Source organism: Xenopus laevis, chromosome 7S (assembly GCF_017654675.1).
Source record: "Xenopus laevis strain J_2021 chromosome 7S, Xenopus_laevis_v10.1, whole genome shotgun sequence".
Taxonomy (NCBI): domain Eukaryota; kingdom Metazoa; phylum Chordata; class Amphibia; order Anura; family Pipidae; genus Xenopus; species Xenopus laevis.
In genome coordinates, this window is record NC_054384.1 from 101,895,866 (window position 1) to 101,916,596 (window position 20,731).

The following is a 20,731-nucleotide window of genomic DNA, read 5'->3' on the forward strand; positions in this document are numbered from 1 at the left end:
TAGTCCCTACTTCTGGGCTATTAGTACCCGGGATCTTAATCCCTCTGACTCTCCTCATCGGAGCCTTGAGCTGCTCAGCTAAATAACCTGTCTGTCTGTTACTCCTAGAGTAACCTATAATGGTGAGTAGCCTATTCTTATTAGACCTGACCTTTCTAGGTTCCACAGAGCTCTACCTGCCTGTTCAGGTCAGAGCCAGCACAAAATGGACACTGAAAGCATGGCTTCATAACTTTTTATATCCTAGCACAGTGCCACCTGCTGGTCACTGTCAGAAGTAGCAAGGGGCATAGCTTAGAGCAGAAAGAGCAAACAGTACCCCTGAGGTGTCCATAACATTGAGGGACTGCCTGCACATAATACTAGGGGTGGCTATTTTACACATCCCTACATAAACATTCAGGCTTTGTTGGGATTAGTGATGGGCGAAATGGGAAAAATTCACGAAACTCGTTGAACTCAATGGGTGTCAAAATAATTTTGACGCTCAACAATTTTGTCACGAGCGATAAATTTTATACTTTTTTTATATTATTTTGTCCAAATGCATTAAAGTCAATGGGCGTCCAAATAAATTTGATGCGTGACAATTTTTATTCATGTGCCAATTTTGACGTGCAACAAAATTTTTTTGGCCCGTTGAATTTTCACCGCAGCTTCGCAAATTTATTCGTGGGCAGTGAAACGCAGAAATTCGCCACAAATTCATGCCTGCTGAATTTATTCGCCCATCACTAGTTGGGATGGAAAGGCCACATCTTTATTACAAATAAAGTAATGTTAACACAAATGAGCCATTTATATTGGATATAACTCACCATTATAACTAACATAACTAAAACCCTCATGAATGCTTGCCACAATAACATCATGAATAGATGAACCTACAGTGCCAGCCATCTTCAGCCCCCTTCTCAGAGGGGCACTTGTTAGCGGACACCTTAACTCCACTCATCCCCTGGGATCTCCCCCTGGAAAGTTCCAATGACCATCACCACTGGCTTGCAGACACCTTATCACTGGGCCCTGGGCCGTCCTTTAGAATCATTCCTCCACCAAGCTGTGACACAAAAGCAGTATCTAAAATAGAAACAAATTAAATAAACCAATGAAAATTGGGGAGGGTGAGGGGGTGCTTCCTCACACGCAAAGGCTTCTCCCACAAGTGCCCAGGTAAGGAGTGTCCTTTTTAGCAAATAATTTAATTCACAGCTTCTGGTCTCCATACTCATAAGGGCAGGGGCGATCCATAGGCTACTACCAACTGTTTCAGGGCTTCCTTTGCACCAAGATAGACGACACACCATACTTGTGCCTGAAGAATTCTGCGAGGACATCACTCTCACTACGAACACCAGAAATGACGCCAGATGGACATCCATGCAATTGTGTTCAATTTGTGATGAAATGTGGGTGCAGTTGTGGTGCTTCAGTTCATTGAGTCAGGTACAACCGTGCCCTTTTGCGACTGCAACAACACTGAAATTCTGCAAAAATAAAACACTGTATTATGGGAAATAAAAACATGATGATTGTGCACAAAATTGCACTTTGCTCATTGCACTTGCAGACACTTGCAGTGCCCTAGACAATCGATATCATTTTTTGTTATCTCATAAAAGGGGACCTAGAAAACATGTAGTGATGGACGAATTTCTCCCGTTTTGCTTCGCCGTAAAATACGTGAATTTCCAGCAAAATTCGGGAAACAGTAAAAAATTAGTGGAAAAATCGTGAAACCTGAAAGTTTCACGAAAAAAATTTGAAAATCAGAAATTTTCATGAAAAATTGTGAAAATTAGTAATTGACGCATGCGTCCAAGCGGACGCTGGCGTTAAAGTCAATGGGCGTCCAAATAATGTTGACACGCGCCGATTTTGAGGCAAGCGACTTTTCAGATGCCCAACCAACAAATTTTGACGCCGGTGAAATGCGGAAATTCACTGCAAATTTGTGCCGGGCGAATTCATTTTCCCATCACTCATCCTGACCAACTGTTTGCAAAAAAATTTCCCTCTTTCTTTTTTCCATATAAGGTACATAAAATAAATAGGAAACCTTCAAACCTCTGCTCTGCATTTCTGTTTGCATTGCCCTTTATATAAACCTAAGATACAGTATGGTGCATGGAAGCCAAGTCAAACGGTGCAGCTCATCATTTTTCATTTGTTACATTTTTATTTTCACTTATTATAATGAATAATATTTCTAGAGTGAAAGGACATGGAGCCGTGCATAGTTGGGATGCTATCATGCTAAACGTATCGCAAGCTCTTAGCTGAGTGTTGCAAAGGGAATAAGTGTCCTTCACTTTCACATTGTCCTTCTCTTCTCCTTTGCAAAGCATTAGCTCATTTCTTGTAACTTATTTGGCTTGTGCACGTAATGGACTCGTGATCTGAGAAACCCCTCTGCAATTTGTGCACATTTTTTTTACATTCATCCGCTCTAGACTTGAAATTAGAAATCCTGATTCAGGATTCATAGGCCCGGGCCTAGGGTGGCATATTTTTCGGGGGGGGCCTGCCACCCAGCCGCTCTATGGGGAACACTGGGGACTCTCTACTCCCCAGTGCTCCGGCTCTTGCACGCCAGCTCTCTTGCGCCTGCTTGAGGTAGTGTGGACAGGCCTAGGGGCTCTCGCTCAGCAAATTTGTATGTATCTCCTTCGGAACATTGTCAATGACTGTGTTTAAAATATAGGACAGGAGCAAGAAGAGTAATAAATGTACCTTCTTGGCATATTATTTTCCAGAGATCTACTGTATTTTCTGTAGCAGTTTTGTACTGCTATATAATGTTCTCAGATGTTCTCAAATTGCCCCTGGCCTGGTCCAAAGAATTAGACTGTCAGCTTATGGCCAGACCAGGGATGACATATTTGGCAGGCTTGAATATATTGCAATATATGAACAGACAATTTCTGTTTAAAGGAGAGGGCAATTTCAAGAAGCTGAATGCATAACATATTTTAATGTCCTACAGTATATATATATATTGATATTGGGTGAGTGCAGAAGGCCTCTTGTCATTGCCTGTATGAATTAAGGTGTCAAATGTGAATAGATACTAAGGAATTCTCCTTTTCATTGGTGAAATTTCATCTGCACTAAATTCGCCCCCCTAGGTATCTGCAGAGCCGCTCCTTTGCAATATTAATGGCCCCATTTGGCGTAATTCTCCTTAGTTTTCTTCAAAAGGTTGTAATTTAAATTAGACATGAACTGATGGTTCAGAAATCTGTGAATTTCTTTATTTCTTCCCTTAATTAAATCTCATGGAGATCTGCCGAGTAAAGCAAATTCGGATTCTGGGCATATTATTTACATTTTCTCTCGTTCACTTTCATGTTGGGAAGTGCATTTAGTTAGTGGTCCCCAACCTTTTCTTACCTATGAGCCACATTCATATGAAAAAAGAGTTGGGGAGCAACACCAGTATGAAAAAAGTCCTGTGGTGTCAAATAAGGGATATGATTGACTGTTAAAGGGATAGTGTCATGGGAAAAATTCAAAATGAATTAATTAATAGTGCTGCTCCAGCAGAATTCTGCATTGAAATCCATTTCTCAAAAGAGCAAACAGATTTTTTTATATTCAATTTTGAAATTTGACATGAGGCTAGACATATTGTCAATTTCCCAGCTGCCCCAAGTCATGTGACTTGTACTCTGATAAACTTCAATCACTCTTTACTGCTGTACTGCAAGTTAGAGTGATATCACCCACCTCCCTTTCCTCCCCAGCAGCCAAACAAAAGAACAATGGGAATGTAACCAGATAACAGCTCCCTAACACAAGATAACAGCTGCCTGGTAGATCTAAGAACAACACTCAATAGTAAAAACCCATGTCCCACTGAGACACATTCAGTTACATTGAGAAGGAAAAACAGCAGCCTGCCAGAAAGCATTTCTCTCCTAAAGTTCAGGCACAAGTCACATGACTGGGGGCAGCTGGGAAATTGACAAAATGTCTAGCCCCATGTCAGATTTCAAAATTGAATATAAAAAAATCTGTTTGCTCTTTTGAGAAATGGATTTCAGTGCAGAATTCTGCTGGAGTAGCACTATTAACTGCGTTTTGAAATAAACATGTTTTCCGATGACAGGATCCCTTTAAGTAGTCTCTACATCCATGGTCATAACTACACCAAGCAAATCAGACACTAATTCTATTACATGCATTGGCACAGGGTGGAGTGGGACCGCAGGGCCCAGACCCGATCTACACAGCCAGAAGTTCTTTTTTTAAAGAACTCTAGCGTCTCACCTATGATGTTCTCCTTGTTCCCAGCACCCTGATGGGGGATTCAAAAACATCTAATGATATGTACATATCCTACTGTAAGTGTATATCATATGTGCATTTTGTTTGAAGAATCATTTTAGATTTGGAATTCTTGCATCCTTAGTGACTATACCAATTAAAGCATAATGACCTCTTCTTTGTGCCTACCCTGAGTAAAACCTAGAGATGTGGGGCACCCATGAGCTCTTGGTCATCCTGCTTGCGTGATTGCCAGCGCATTTGTACTTACAGCCCTATTTGGAAGTTGAAGGTATAGATAAATATCCCTATACTGAAAACTTTTATTTAGACAAGGCACTATTTGTAGGGTGTTATTGATAAATGCTTAAATCTAATTTGTTTTTCATGTTATACCCAATACAATTTGGAGGGTAAATATAAGAGCTTGTGATGAATTAGCAATAAGAGACAACTGACCAGTTTGTCAGAATGTCATGCAAGTAAAGTTTGATGATTCAGCCAAAAAGGCAAAGGTTTGTCTGTTTATTAAGCTTGTCAAACAAGCAGATCTTTACAGTATGTGTATGGACAGTTTAGCATGAACTACCCATGTGATGGTTTGAACCTAATAAAGTGTCAGGACCTAAAGGTTCTATTTGGTTGGAGTTGGGATCAAGGAGAAAGCTGCTGTACAGAATGACAGGTAAAAGTTCAGTTCTCAGTACACAAGGGGTTAAGCAGATCAAGGTTGATATTCAGGTAAGAACAGGCAGTGATCAGCGTAGTCAATGTAGTCAAAGCAAGAAGATCAGGATCCAGGAATCGGTCAATAAAGAATTATAGTGCACCAAGGAGTAGAACTTATATTCGGGCATTGAACCCAGGTCCTTGGCGCAGTTTCGGTGAGATGACATCACATGTCACCTCAGTACGGAGCAGCTTGATGGTATCACAGAGCGGCCATGGGCCCTGGCATCTTGGATGCGGAGCGATCATCAATGGAGCACTCCTGACACACAGTTGCATTATGGCTCTATCAGTACCTTTAAGCTGGCCATAAAGATGCACTCAATTCAGTGCCGGGCCTAGCCAGAGGTTGCCTAGGCAACAACGCTGGTCCCCTTGCACTCCTAACTCAGGGCAAGAGTAGGGATAGTAATGTGCCTAACACTACCCTGCACCCTAGGCAAATGCCTCCTCTGCCTACCCTTAGTTCTGACCCTGGCTCTTTTGGCCAATAATCAGATCATAACAGAGGCCTATAAAGCCCTATCGGGAAAGGAATCAACCTCCCAATGAAGGATTTACAAACCTGCCTGATAAATATTTGGTTGATTTTCAGGCCAGATATCTGTTGAGGAACCAGTCAGGAAGGACCCATACACAGGCAAATGAGCCAACTGAGTCTGAAGGGGCTGAATCGGCACCTTAAGTCTCCCCATGTATGTAGCTTTAGAGTAGGGTAGAATGGCAATACTCTGGTTCCTTATTTTACATGGCTATAATTATCACACAGGTCTGTCTGCTCTTGGGTCATTAGGTACCACATGGAGCTTGTCTGACCACATTGACTACTTCCTTGTTTGTTAAAGTGGACCTGTCACCCAGACACAAAAATCTGTATAATAAAAGTCCTTTTCAAATTAAAAATCAAATCCAATTTCTTTTTTTTATTAATGCATTCATAGCTGTTGTAAGCTCATTTAAAAAATTTCAGCTGTCAATCAAATATTGTCTGCCCCTCCTCTATGCCATGGGCATAGAGGCGGGGCAGACAATTACTTTCACTTTCCATTTAGCACTTCCTAGATGTCACTGCTCTCCCTACATTCCCCCATTCTCTTCATCATTTAATTGTATAACCAGGACATGGGGATGGACATTGTGTCCCCCATTCTCGTGCACAAACAAGATTCTGAGATGATACAAGACTTGTCTTAATAACAGTGTCCACAAAATGGCTCCTGCCTGCTTGCTATCATTATGAATTCCCAGACTGAAGGAAACAAGATTCAAATAATTTATATAGTGTAATTAAAGTTCATTTTGCTTGACCAATGTGATAATAGGAAATAGATAATAGGATTTTGAATAAATTTTTTGGGTGACGGGTCCCCTTTAATGGTTTTCATTTATTGAAACTGTTGGGTGTAATATCTTGCTGTTTTTGATATAAGTTTAGCTTGAGTTTATGTCAGTCTGTCTCTGGTTATTCCTTGGTTGACTGACTATCATGTTCCCAAATATACCCACACTTGGCACTCGGTTCATGCCTTAGTGGGCAGTGACCTGTTCCAATCTTGGATCCTCTCTACCAGTTTTGAGATGGATTTGAGTCTCAGTGGTTTATTGCCTTTTGTCTGCCCTTGTTCTTGCCCTCAAAACTATGCAGTATGGCAGTAGATAAGAATTGTAAAGTCACTAGTCAAAGTCAGATAACTATAAGTAGTAAATAACACTTGAAAATGAGGCTCATTGAGGTCTATGTTCTGGACTGTATTTAGTTCTGATGCTGCTCTATGCATCGGACTAAACATGCCCATACATTGTGCGCATGATATCAGCTCGTCATGCACATGATGTCAGCGCGTCGTGTGCATGACATCAGCAAGTCGTGCGTGTGACATCACAAGATGTATTCAGCGGAAGTGACATAAGCAAGCCGTGCATGTGGCATCACTTCCACATGCTTCCTCTGCCCCCTACCCCTCACCCTCTCAGCTATATCACAGGGGGCCACCTCCAAATCTGTGCCGCCCGAGGCTCTCGGGACCTTGATAAAAATCCAGCCCTGTATATGTTCATTGAATGTTCTTCATATCTATAGCAGAGCGATCTCTATCTTGAAGTGTCAACAAAATCTTTCATTTTATGATGAAAGACAAGCCCGTAAGTCATAAAATATTCCGAATAATCCTCTACTAGATCAATACAATATCAAGGTTAAGTCTCCATAACACTTTGACATTGTTTCATGCCTTAGAATGTTCTGGTCCATTTATGTCCACACACACAATCATATAGTTTGACTGGAATTGGGTGAATTGCATAAAGTGTGACACCATAATCCGTATCATGTAGTGATAAATGTATTACACTACAACATCAGTATAAATCTTCAGCATATGAACGGCCTTTCTAAAGTGTAACCTTTAGCTGTTAAGAGTACTTGAGGAGATGCAGATAGTGTTGAGTAGCAACAGTGAACTAACGAAAGCCTTTCATTAATGTTGACTGAATGGGGACATGCCAGTGAGTATCAAATTTACAAGCAGGTTAATTGGCCCCTAATGAAACTGATCATATGTCAATTAACCCCAACTATTTACAATGTACCTTGTATGGCAGGATCATAACCCTACTCTTTAAATACTACTCTCCTAACGAATTAAGTGTCTCCTATTAAAGTAGAAGAACAATCAATTTAGTCTATTCATTTCCGTACCAGACAATAAGGCAGGGCAATTATCAAATCCTGGTCTGTTCATGTCTAGGCCCTGGTTTGGTTTAGGTTTTCCTATTTAGGCATCAAAGATCAGAACATGTTAGGTTCTATGTACAGTATTTCATGCTATATTATATAGGTGGCTATATCCTTTATTTACTGGAAGATGGACATGATAATAATGATATTTTTATTAAAGGCTAAGAGGAGATCTGTCCTCAGTAACGAACAAATATGATCAAAGGCAGGCAAGCCATAATAACATAGAGAATCGACTTGCACCGTGACAAATGTATATGCATACCCACAAATTCACTTTTCTTCCCACTCTATTAGCCCAAGTAGAAAACGTTTCATCCCACGCATATGCACATTAGGTTATTGTAATATATCTATTACTGGGGAGTTAGAACTTGGCAGATACCAAGGCTTTAATATCTTTTTAATAGGAAGAAATATCAAGCAGCCACATTTGTTTGCTACATACAGTAGTTAGTTATAGCAGACTTAATATGCTCCAGTTTTGAATATTCATATTAATGGTGATAGTGCACCCCAAAATCAAATGATTGGTGTTCACGGCAGGGATATCCCATCGTTCATTTGTGAAAAAAGTTTGTCATATTAAGACATAACCTTATATCCATATGCCTCCCTGTGAGTAGCATGGCAACCCCCAGTACATGATTAAATACCTTGGGGACCCCCTAATAAGTATTTCCAAATGCTAATAAACCCATCAGGTTCAACTCCCACAGGCAGAGTAGGGAAGACAGAGTATGGCACACAGGCGGCATAGGGCAGGCAGCGTATGGCACACACAGGTAGGATAGGGCTGGAAGAGTATGGTACACTCAGGCAGAGTAGGGCAGGCAGAGAATGGCACACACCGGCAGAGTAGGGCAGGCACAGGATGGCACACACAGGGAGCATAGGGCAGGCAGAGTATGGCACACACAGGGAACATAGGGACAAATTCACTAACCTCCGAAAATTCGGCAGTGACGGCTTCACTCACAGCACAACATTTACCAGGCGTAGATTCGCCAGGACAACGCTAATTCACTATAATCCGAAGTTGCGCCCAGGGCGCCGAATGCTGGCAAAATTGTGCTAGCTTTACTGTGCCAAACGTTGCAAAATTGTGCTATCGTTGTCTAATTTACATAGGGCAGGAAGGTAAAGTTGAGTGGACGTAGATGTTGCAGCAAATACATTACACTACACAAGCCCGGGAAACCTTAATAAAATAAAATAAATTTGTTATATTGCCCTATACATGAGCCCAGTGTATAGTTTATGTGCCATATGTTAGGAAATGTAGGGGGGAAGCCAGTTACCCCCAAAAAAATGTACGCACTTTTTCAGCCTATCACCATGAAAAAGGAAAAGACGCCAGCGAGACTTTTGTGAAAAATGTTCAACTATTTTTTGAGATAGTCCTATCTTCTCTATTGCACTTCGCCTGGTCTGAGATGGCGAAGGCAAGTCTGGCGCAAGAGGTAACGTTCTGTAAAATCCCCATCTTAGTGAATTTGTATAGTTACGCCCATTCGCCAAAGCGAAAAATCACCAGGCGTTAGGGAGCGAAGTAACGTTAGAGTCTACCTCCTTTGCTAGTGAAGTTACGCCAGCATCCGTTAGTAAATCGGCAAAGTACCGAAATTGTGTCATGCTGGTGAATTTTCGCCCGTGTTAGTCACTTCACTCCCTTTAGTAAATTTGCCCCTAAGGGTAGGCAGGGTATGGCACACACAGCCAGCGTAGGGTAGGCAGAGTATGGCACACATAGGGAACATAGAACAGACAAAGTATGGAACACATTGGGAACATAGAGCAGACAAAGTATGGAACACATAGGGAACATAGAGCAGACAAAGTATGGAACACATAGGGAACATAGAGCAGACAAAGTATGGAACACATAGGGAACATAGAGCAGACAGAGTATAGCACATATGGCCTGACTTTTATAGAGAAACACACAAGGTGTTGCCAGTTGAAAGCACTGTTCTAGAATATCATTTTGGACTCCCCCACTGGTTCCAGTCTCCTCTCCCTTTTATCTGTCTGCCTTCTTGGAATCTTGTGGAGAAAAAACCATAGTGTGTAGAGAATGCTACTTTAGTTTTATACTGGAATCTTCCAATTTTAAATGGAAGCTCAGAAATTAACATATGCGACAGAATGTAACAGTCTCTGAATCTGGACTGTGCGCATTTTATGAGGTCGTTTATCACCCTGTTTGTTTGTGGGTGCAGTTAGAACAGATTAATAGAGGTGTAATAACTGTGAGTTGCTTTTGTTTGTGGTGGAAGATTTAGAAACATCGGTTGTATTTTGGTTACGCATGAAACACTGTGTTAAGAACAAAATGTTCTCTTAAATAGTCTTGTGCAGACATTTTTTTTTTTTACAACAAAATGACTGTTGCATCAAAAGCCTTATAAGGGTCTCACAAGGAAACTTCGGGTGACTTCAGAAAGCCGAAGTGATCGATCCCGCCGGCGATTCACATTCTATCCGGCGGGAAGGCATTTCGGGAAGATTATCCACCCCAAGAAAAAGAGATTTGTCGGTGGGCGACTAATCTCCCAGAATGGCAGTGTGTGCCACTGCCCTTAGAATAGTCAAGCCATTTAACCCAGTAAATCAACATTTTTCTCCCCTCCCTGACAAATGTTTAAAGGAATATTGGAAACGTATTTGCAATTGTTATGATGCTTGTAAGAAATCAAAACATGCTCTGTCCTGGAGGGAATATAGTCTATATTTGTTTTACTGCAGTAAAGCTTTCATGTTGGCCCTGACTTTGAGTGTTTTTTTGCCAGGGTCTGTGGCCTCACCCTCTCTGGGCCCCCCATCCCAGCCTCAATCCCCCTCTGTACCCACCTTATTACATCTTGTTGCACCCACGGTTGGGGCCGCAAGGGAGATAAGTGTGCAGCGCTATTGGGTGAATAAATTCGGCAAAATTTCCACGTTTCGCCATCGGCGAATACATTCATGAAACTCCTTCGAAAATTCGCCACCATCAAAAATTTTTGGATGCAAGTCAGATAAGTTGCTCATGTCAAAGCCATTGCGCATCAACACTATTCTGACACCCATTGACTTTAACGCAGGCGACAATTTTCGAGTTTTGCAAATTTTTCACCATTTTGCGGATTTCGCCGAATCGAAATGGGAGAAATTCGCCCATCACTATGCAGCACCTATGGTGGGGAGCAGCTCTGGCTTGGAGGGGCCCACCAGGTTTTTTTCCAGGGTCAGGCCATCCCACTCCAAACCCTGGGGGTATTAAGTAAGCATCATAAATGAAAAGGTCTTGAATTGAATATCTAATGAAAAAAAAATGTTTTCATTGCTTTATCAGTCTTTTATCTTTAAAAAAGAGAGGACGGTGGTTAATTTTATGAGCCTTCAGGCAAAGCACACTCCAGGAATCCTGGATCTATTGCCAGATCTAAGGTAACGGTATTTCCAGAGTTCTCCAGCATCAGTCAGTGCACTGTTCATTAGAAGAAGAATGATGGAGACATTGGCAGCCATGTTTGGATGCAAGTACATTTAATGAATATTTGGCCTTCAGATGTGGTTCTCTGCAGCCACTAGATGTTTCAGTATCTTAATTTTGAGGTGATAGAGGTTGGTGGCTGAGTTTCAGGCTTTATGTCATTTCCTTGTGCTTCTTCCTCCCCAGTATTTAAGGATATAGTAAGAAATGTTTGAATACTTTCATTACGTATTGCCGCATATAAAGTCAAGCCCTTTCTCTTCTCTTTCCCTGTAGGTAACTGTGCAGCATTATCGAGTGGGCTCTCCCTGCTTCTTAGAATGAGTAATTGCAGCAGCCGGGCATTGACCCTACTCAGTAGTGTCTTTGGGGCATGTGGTCTCCTTCTAGTAGGGATAGCTGTAAGCACTGATTACTGGCTCTACATGGAAGAGGGGATCGTTCTGCAGCAGAACCAGACAACAGAAGTGAAGATGGCTCTTCACGCAGGACTTTGGAGGGTGTGCTTTGTAGCTGGTAAGATTACATTATTTTGATTTTCCTCTTTAGACAATATAAATTCATAGGCAAAATCTAAGGTTCGGTTCGTGATCATGAAGATCTTTATTGCTTGTCAAATCTGGAATGCCCACCTGTTTTATGTCTTAAAAACCAGTTTAAACAATATTGAGGTTTTGCTATATCTGCAATATTCTATAGATAGATTGAGTGAGAGTTAGGGGACAGGTAGGGAGTGGGAGGGGATATGCCCTTTAGCCTCCCCCTCCAAAAACTCATGAATACAGCACAGCCAAAAGCAGGCAACTCTGTGTTCATGGGGTGGACATGGATCCCTGTGCTTTAAAAGAAAGCCTACAGCAATTAAAAAAAGGCAATGTGCACAGTATATATTTTTTTTTGCATATTACACATTGTCTTCTACTGTGTCAATGACCCCTACTGTCTACATTTGATTTGCAGGAATCTATAAAGTAAAAAAAACAAATTCAATGGCAGCAATACTCAAGTCACTGATCATTGCATAGATTTTATGATTTATGGCAGTTTTATAATGTAGGGCTCATTTTAAATTATCACTAATAGGTACAAGAGCAAGAACTTCCCCCTATCTGGCTGTGGTTTGCACCTTATGGAGAATGAAACAAATTTATGGTGAGAGACGCAGACTACATCAGGTGGAACAACACAGCTCTGTCCTTATGGGCTGCCTCAGGGCACCAAATGGAATGGCAATTTGCAAAGTGCAAAAGAAAAACTAAAATTGTTCATTGCACTTTATACACTGCCCTTCTTAAAGGGCACGTAAAGGCAAAAGAATAAAATCCAATTTTAACCTACTTTAATGAAAAAGAAACCTATCTCCAATATACTTTAATTAAAAAATGTCTACCATTTTTATAAGAAACCTGACAGTATGCAGTGAAATTCTCCCTTCATTTACTGCTGTGGATAGGAATTGTCAGACGGTCCCTAACTGCTCTGCAGGGAAACAATCTTACTTATGAACAGCAGGGGGAGCCCCCGCCTTACTTCCCAGCCATGCAGAACTCAAGCAGCTTTGTTTATGACAATCCCTAAGCAGCCCAGACCCCACTGAGCATGTGCACAGTCTTAGTCTTGCAAAGATGTTTAACAAACAGATGGTGACCCCTGTAACCAACTTTGAAACGATAAATTATTTGTTTGAGTAGGCTTGTGGTGCAGTAAGTTCATGTTTATATTAGTATACAAAATACAGCATTTCTAGCCTTATTCTATTTTAGACTTTACATGCCCTTTAAAGTATATAAGCCTGCCTAGCTTTGGTCAGATACTGTCAGGCATCCAGGAGGCACCCACAAAATAAACATGGATTAAGGTTTATACCAAATAAGAAAAATATTTGAGACTAATGGGATCACTGCTGAGGTTTTGATAGGGCAGCATGGAGGACAAGATTAGACAGTATGGGAAGGATGCTGAGGTTTTCACAGGACTGGATGGTGCTGAGAATTGAGTATGAAGGAGTCTAAAGAGCAATAGGGTAGAGATGAAGGTTGGAGATACCTAGAGAAGTCTCCTATTTCTGTAGGCCAAACACTGTAATAAATTAGTATTAACACCCTTGAAAGAGACTATTATTTGCTGATCTGCAGTTCGTGAGTACAGCATGAGACACTGAGTCGAATGAAGAGCAGGGAATGGATTTGAATCTAGAAATAAAGGAATCTTGCCAAATAAACACAGTAGCACTGGATTGTGGTAGTGTTAATCTTGAGTACGATAAGTTACGTCTTGGTGCAAAGGTAAATTTGTCTTTAAAAAAAAGTCTTGTCGATGTATAACCACACTTCTCACCAATCCTACAAATGTGACAAATGAAATGTTCTTTAAAACTTTAAATAGAAATTGTATCAGTATCAGTGCTTTCCATGTAACAAGCAATGGTGGACTGGGGTATTCAGGGTCCTACGGGTACCCAAGTTAAGGGCCAAAAATACAGCCACTGCAGCACTGAAATCCCCCACCCCTGCTCCCACAATTTCAGTCTCCTTTCTGTCCCACCACTCCACCGCATCATTACTTACTCTCCAATCTGGTTCAGGCCACATCTCCAGGGAAAAAAAAAATTAAAGATGGCTGTGCGTTTCACAATGGAACTCACAGCCATCTTTGATTTTGTTTGAATATTTCCAAAGTTGGCTGGATTGCAGGAAGGAGGTAGGGCCCAGTAACATTGGGCAGACTGGATGGCCAGGGTGGGTGACGTAGGGGGCAGGACAGATGACATGGGGGTGGGACTAATGATCATGTCATTTACTTCAATGTCCTAATTTGGAAATCCGGACAGACGGCAACCCTACTAGGCAGGCCCGGATTTGTGGCAAGGCCCTATGATGCAAGCAATGCAAAAAGTCATGTAAAAAATAGCAACCCACTACATAGTAACATAGTAACATAGTAAGTAAGTTTGAAAAAAGACACACATCGAGTTCAACCTTTTTTTTTTTTTTTTTTTTTTTATTAACTACCTATCTGCCAGTTGATCCAGAGGAAGGCAAAAAAACCCATTTGAAGCCTCTCCAATTTGCCTTAGAGGGGGAAAAACTCCTTCCTGACTCCAAAATGGCAATGGGACCAGTCCCTGGATCAACTTGGACTATGAGCTATCTCCCATATCCCTGTATTCCCTCACTTGCTAAACACCATCCAACCCCTTCTTATACCTATCTAATGTATCAGCCTGTACCACTGATTCAGGGAGACAATTCCACATCTTCACAGCTCTCACTGTAACAAACCCCTTCCGAATATTTAGGCGGAACCTCTTTTCTTCTAATCGGAATGGGTGACCTTGTGTCAGCTGGAAAGACCTACTGGTAAATAAAGCATTAGAGAGATTATTATACGATCCCCTTATATATTTATACATAGTTATCATATCACCCCTTAAGCGCCTCTTCTCCAGCGTGAAAATTCCCAATTTGGCCAGTCTTTCCTCATAGCTAAGATTTTCCCTTTACCAGCTTAGTTGCCCTTCTCTGTACCCTCTCTAATACAATAATGTCCTGTTTGAGTGATGGAGACCAAAACTGTACGGCATATTCTAGATGGGGCCTTACCAGTGCTCTATACAGTGGAAGAATGACCCCTCCTCCCTTGACTCTATGCCCCTTTTAATACAGCTCAAGACCTTATTTGCCCTTGATGCTGCTGACTGGCATTGCTTGCTACAGACAAGTTTATCATCTAAAAGGATTTCAAGGTCCTTTTCCATAATGGATTTGCCTATTGCAGTCCCATTAAGGGTATAAGTGGATATTTTTACATCCCAGGTGCATGACTTTACATTTATCAACATTGAATCTCATTTGCCACTTAGCTGCCCAGATTGCCAGTTTGTCAAGATCATGTTGCAAGTGCCACATCCTGGATGGAATTAATTGGGCTGGATAATTTTGTGTCATCTGCAAACACTGATACATTACTTACAACACCCTCCCCTAAGTCATTAATGAACAAGTTAAATAAAAGTGGACCCAATACTGAACCCTGAGGGACCCCACTAAGAACCTTACTCCAAGTAGAGAATGTCCCATTAACAACCACCCTCTGTACCTGATCCTGTAGCCAGTTTCCTATCCATGTGCAAACGACTTCATTAAGCCCAACAGACCTTAGTTTAGAAAGCAGTCGTTTGTGGGGCACAGAATCAAACGCTTTGGCAAAATCCAAATAGATCACATCTACTGCCCCCCACTATCCAGAATCTTACTTACCACATCATAAAATGCAATCAAATTTGTCTGACATGACCTATCCTTCACAAAGCCATGCTGATTGCTGCTCATAATGCCATTCATTAGGACAAAATTTTGAATGTGATCCCTCAACAAGCCTTCAAATAATTTGCCCACCACATTCAGGCGGCGGCCAGTTACCAGGAGCAGCAAAAAAGCCTCTGGTAACTTTAAAAGCAAATTTCTGTTTTTTGACATAGAAATTCAGCTCTGCTAGTGCACTAGTGATGCAGTCCCCCGGACCCGCAGCTGGTATATATTATTTATTATTTATTATACCCTGAGGCTGCTAAAAGTCAGAATCCAGCAGACTTCTGCACTGAAATCCATTTTTAAAAAGAGCAAACTGATTTTTTTATATTTCATTTTGAAACCTGACATGGGGCTAGACATATTGTCATTTTTCCAGGTGCCCCCAATCATGTGACTTGTGCTCTGATAAACTTCAGTCACTCTTTACTGCTGTACTGCAAGTATCACCCCCTCCCTTCCCCCCGCCAGCAGCCCATTAGCAGGAAGGTTATCAGATAGCAGCTCCCAAACACAAGATAACAGCTGCCTGGTAGATATAAGAACAGCACTCAATAGTAAAATCCAGGTCCCATTGAGACACATTCAGTTACATTGAGTAGGAGAAACAGTAGCCTCTCAGAAAGCAGTTCCATAGTCAGGCCTGGACTTGTGGCGAGGCCACAAAGGCCTGGGTCTAGGGCGGCAAAATTTTAGGGGCGGCATATCACCCAGCCACATCCTATAATGTATGGGGAACGCAACAAGGGGGAATGGTGCGGGCCGATAGCGGGCGCTGGGTCCCTGAGGCTAGCAACAATAGACGCAGTTTCACGCCATTCATCAGCAGAGGCAACATCTCCACTCATCTCTGATAAAAATTAATGCTTTTATGGATTAGAAATTGATTTTTTCTCAAGTATTGCTACTAATGCATCTGCGCCATAAACAATCCTTTATTATATAGAGGGTGGGGAATGCATATAATGCAGACTGTATTCAACATTTTCTACTGCAGGTTTAAATGAAGTCGGCTGTGGCTTATATGATTGATCTCTATGAATAGATCTAGACACTATATCCTGAGGTTTCAAAAGAAGTGAATTTTAGATGTAATTAGTTGGAACCAAGGCTGCTTTTACAGTCCGTAAGATTCTCTGCCTCTGACCTCAAAATCAATGACACAACAGTATTAGTGACACAAAACAACCTCTCTTTTATGTAACAGAGAATAAGAGCAGACGATAAAGAGCAAGAGAAGAATATTCCTCTGATAGAGAAGACAATGCTATACATAAGGCTTACATGTGGTGCTTTATTATATTTGCGAACTATGTTTTTTTTTATTGGTTACCCAATGAGTTTCCTTAGAAGCATCCAGAAGGGATCAGGAATGAGCTGGTGTCCCACTGGGAAGCTGAAGCGGCTTTTTACTAAACCAATTGAAGGACAATTTGAATATTTTGTTCCAGTTGTTGTTTTTTTGCAGTCACAGCTGAAGTTGCACAAAAATCACTGGATTGAGACAAATCGTGTCACTAACAGTGGATCCGGGCCGGAGGGGCCCACTGGGTTTTTTCCCGGTGTCCCGCCAGCCCGGTCTGACACTGAGTGCTAGTAAAAGACTGATAAATTAGTAAATAAAACGTTCTTTTCTGTGGTTTCCTCTGCAGCAAGGATCTGGTTATTATTGGTTACTAGACCTAAAGCAAACATTGTTATTACATTACTAATTTCTGTCTTATTCCAATGTTTGATTTTGTTTCTTCCATTTTATTTATGTGGAGGTTCCTCCTCAATAATGTTGTCAACTTATCCCACACTTTCCAAATAATGGGGTCAAGCTCTCCTACATCTTATCCCACAGTTACCCAAAAATGGGGAAAAGCTCTTTTACAGCTTATCCCACAGTTACCCAAAAATAGGATCAAGCTCTAATATAGCTTATCCCACAGTTACCCAATAATGGGGTCCAGCTCTCCTACATCTTATCCCACAGTTACCCAAAAATGGGGAAAAGCTCTTTTACAGCTTATCCCACAGTTACCCAAAAATAGGATCAAGCTCTAATACAGCTTATCCCATAGTTACCCAATAATGGGGTCCAGCTCTCCTACAGCTTATCTCACAGTTACTCAATAATGGGGTCAAGCTTTCCTACAGCTTATCCCATAGTTACCCAATAATGGGGTCAAGCTCTCCTACAGCTTATCTCACAGTTACCCAATAATGGGGTCAAGCTCTCCTACAGCTTATCCCACAGTTACCCAATAATGGGGTCAAGCTCTCCTACAGCTTATCCCATAGTTACCCAATAATGGGGTCAAGCTCTCCTACAGCTTATCTCACAGTTACCCAAAAATGGGGTCAAGCTCTCCTACAGCTTATCCCACAGTTACCCAATAATGGGGTCAAGCTCTCCTACAGCTTATCCCATAGTTACCCAATAATGGGGTCAAGCTCTCCTACAGCTTATCCCACAGTTACCCAAAAATGGGGTCAAGCTCTCCTACATCTTATCCCACAGTTACCCAATAATGGGGTCAAGCTCTCCTACAGCTTATCCCACAGTTACCCAATAATGAGGTCAAGCTCTCCTACAGCTTACATCAAAAGGTTACCCAAAAACGTTCTCAAGCTTATCACAAGGTTAAAGAGATATGAAAACTGTTTTAGCCCTGCTAAAGTCCTAAAAATATCTAGTTCAGGCTCAGACCCTCAGCTTATAACACGTTTATAGAAATGAAAACATGTCATAGTCATCCTGACTCAAAAAGTACTCCCCAAATTATACCCTTGCTGATCATTAGATTTGGCCTCTGGGAGAACAGTTTACACTGAGGAACCCTAGAGCTGCCACAGCTTCAAAGGTGGTTGTAGCATCAGGGTTCCCGCTGGGAAGTGGGTCACAACACACAGCAAAATTGTACCGAAACAGATGCAGATGTCATTTTGACAGCAACCACCAGAAATTACATCATCCAGGCTTAGAAAATGTTCATGGTGCAAGTGTTTTTCACATCAAAGTTCCAAAGCAAGTAGACCTATTTTGATTTTGACCTATTTTGATTTATTGGATGCAATTGTATCAATTCCCCCTTATTGATGCAATAAAGCCAAAATAATAGGGAAAATGCTGTGCTGCCGGTAAGATATTGCATCCTATAGTCCACTTTAATAAGTAAATGAGCCCAATACTGGACATGAATAGCAAAATGGCCACACCAGTTATATTGACCCTAGCGTCCAAGGACCATTTAATGAGTTGCATATAAAAAAGTTTCTGTTCATGGGATGAATTCTGTCATTTGGTGTTTACCTCCCCTACACATTGTTCAATTGCCTCCTCTTATTATTGTCCTCATCTTCACCTTCTCGTTCTTTCTTTCTTGATTCCTGATTGTCCTACAACATGATGAAAACATAGAGGTTTTTTTTATCAAAATCCGAGATTTATCTCACTATTTTTGGAAAGCCACTCTGACCATCTGCATGAACTTTTCCCCATTATTTATCATTACATTTTCCCGAAATTTTTTTTGTGTTTCAGATTTGACACCCAAATATCGAGAATTTTTCGGATTTGACGTTCAAATACCGCAACTTTTTCAGAAACCCAGGGAAAATCAGGATATCTTTGTGACATCTGCCATTGACTTTTACATGAACTTGGCAGGTCTGAGTTAGCGTAATTTTTTATTCTCACTTTTAACACCATCGGGGTTTAGTAAATCACAAAAAAAATTCTAGTTTTTTTTTCTACAAAAAAATGGTGGTTTTGCCCTTTAAAATTCCAACCGGAAAAAAACCGGACTTTGATAAATAACCCCATTAATGTGCAAAGTTGCAATTGTGTTTTGGGTTATTTATATATGTAATTGCCACTGGGCCATCCTTGCCACACAGACATCAGTGCTTATAAGTAAAAAAAAACAAAACTGTGGTGCCAGGCCCCCCCATAAAAGTTTTTTTTAAAAAATGGTGGTTAGGGCCCCCTACAAGTTAATAAAAAATAATTGGAGACCAGGGCCTCCCTATAAGTTAAAAAAAAACTTTGGCGCCAGGTCCACCATAAAAGTTTTTTTTACAAAAACATTGGTGCCAGGGTTCCCCTTACAAGTTTGGGGCCCAAAAGAATAATTTTAAAAAAACCTTGGTGCCAGGGCTCCCTTACAATTTACAAAAATTGGGGCTGCAAGAAATTTTTTTTTAAAAAAAACCTTGGCGCCAGGGCCCCCTTTCAAGTTAAAAAAATTGGGGCCCCAAGAATTTTTTTTAAAAAAAACCTTGGCACCAGGGCCCCCTTACAAGTTAAAAAAAAAATAGGGGCCCCGTAAAATATTTTTTTTTTAAAAAAAAAATTGGTGGCAGGGGAAAAAACAAAAAAAAACCCACATTGGTGTCAGTAGAATTGAACTTGTGGCTTCAGGAATTATATCTGTTTTTGTGACATCGGGTTTTTTCGCCACTTCAGGACTTCAGTGTCGGCTCCTTTCGTGACTTTGTTTCTTTTCGCCGCTTCAGGACTTCGTCTGTTCAGCACTTTCGCATTTGGCTGTTCAGGACTTCGATCGGGCAGCACAGCTTCGGAGCTGTCAAGGGGGGCCGGCTCTTCGAAAAGTGCAGCACTGCCGGGCCCCCCTTCAGGCCCGGGACACTTGTCCCCCCTGTCCCCCCCTGATGGCAGCCCTGTATACAAGAATACCATATAGAGTGAAACTTCAATTTTACTTTTATCCCTAGGCTTATTTCACATTGTATCTAATGGGTTGTTTAGTTGTACCTTGTCATAAAAGTAACTGAGAAGTAATATCTGGCCCACCACTAAAGATGTTTACAGACTGTCCCTGCTGCCATAATTTTTTATCACTGTGGTATGCACCACATTATGCACCAGATTATGCACCAGATTATGCACCAGATTATGCACCAGATTATGCACCAGATTATGCACCAGATTATTTACACAATACTTTTACAGTGTTATAAAAAATGTGTGTTATAAAAATAAAACTGTAGTTGTACAGCACTTTGCCCTAAAAAACTGTACCAGGTTCAGTCCTTAAAAATAACTTTTCAAATTCAATTCTATGACTTTTGTTTTGCAGGTCGGGAGAAAGGTCGCTGCGTCGCATCGGAATTTTTCCATGGGCCAGATACTGACATTGTAACGGAAAATACAGCAAACATACTCAGTGAGTTCTGAATTATCACACATTATTGCAGTCT

The 20,731-nt window shown here is 41.2% G+C and overlaps 1 protein-coding gene across 1 annotated transcript in view; it reads left to right on the forward strand.

The window, feature by feature from the left end:
- The window catches only part of cacng7.S (calcium channel, voltage-dependent, gamma subunit 7 S homeolog), a 57,002-nt gene that overhangs the window by 22,283 nt on the left and 13,988 nt on the right, over positions 1-20,731 (forward strand). The window contains exons 2-3 of the mRNA XM_018228259.2: positions 11,490-11,729; positions 20,611-20,697. Of these exons, the coding sequence (XP_018083748.1) occupies positions 11,534-11,729; positions 20,611-20,697 (283 nt within the window). The 5' untranslated portion in view covers positions 11,490-11,533. The remainder of the gene's footprint in view (positions 1-11,489; positions 11,730-20,610; positions 20,698-20,731) is intronic.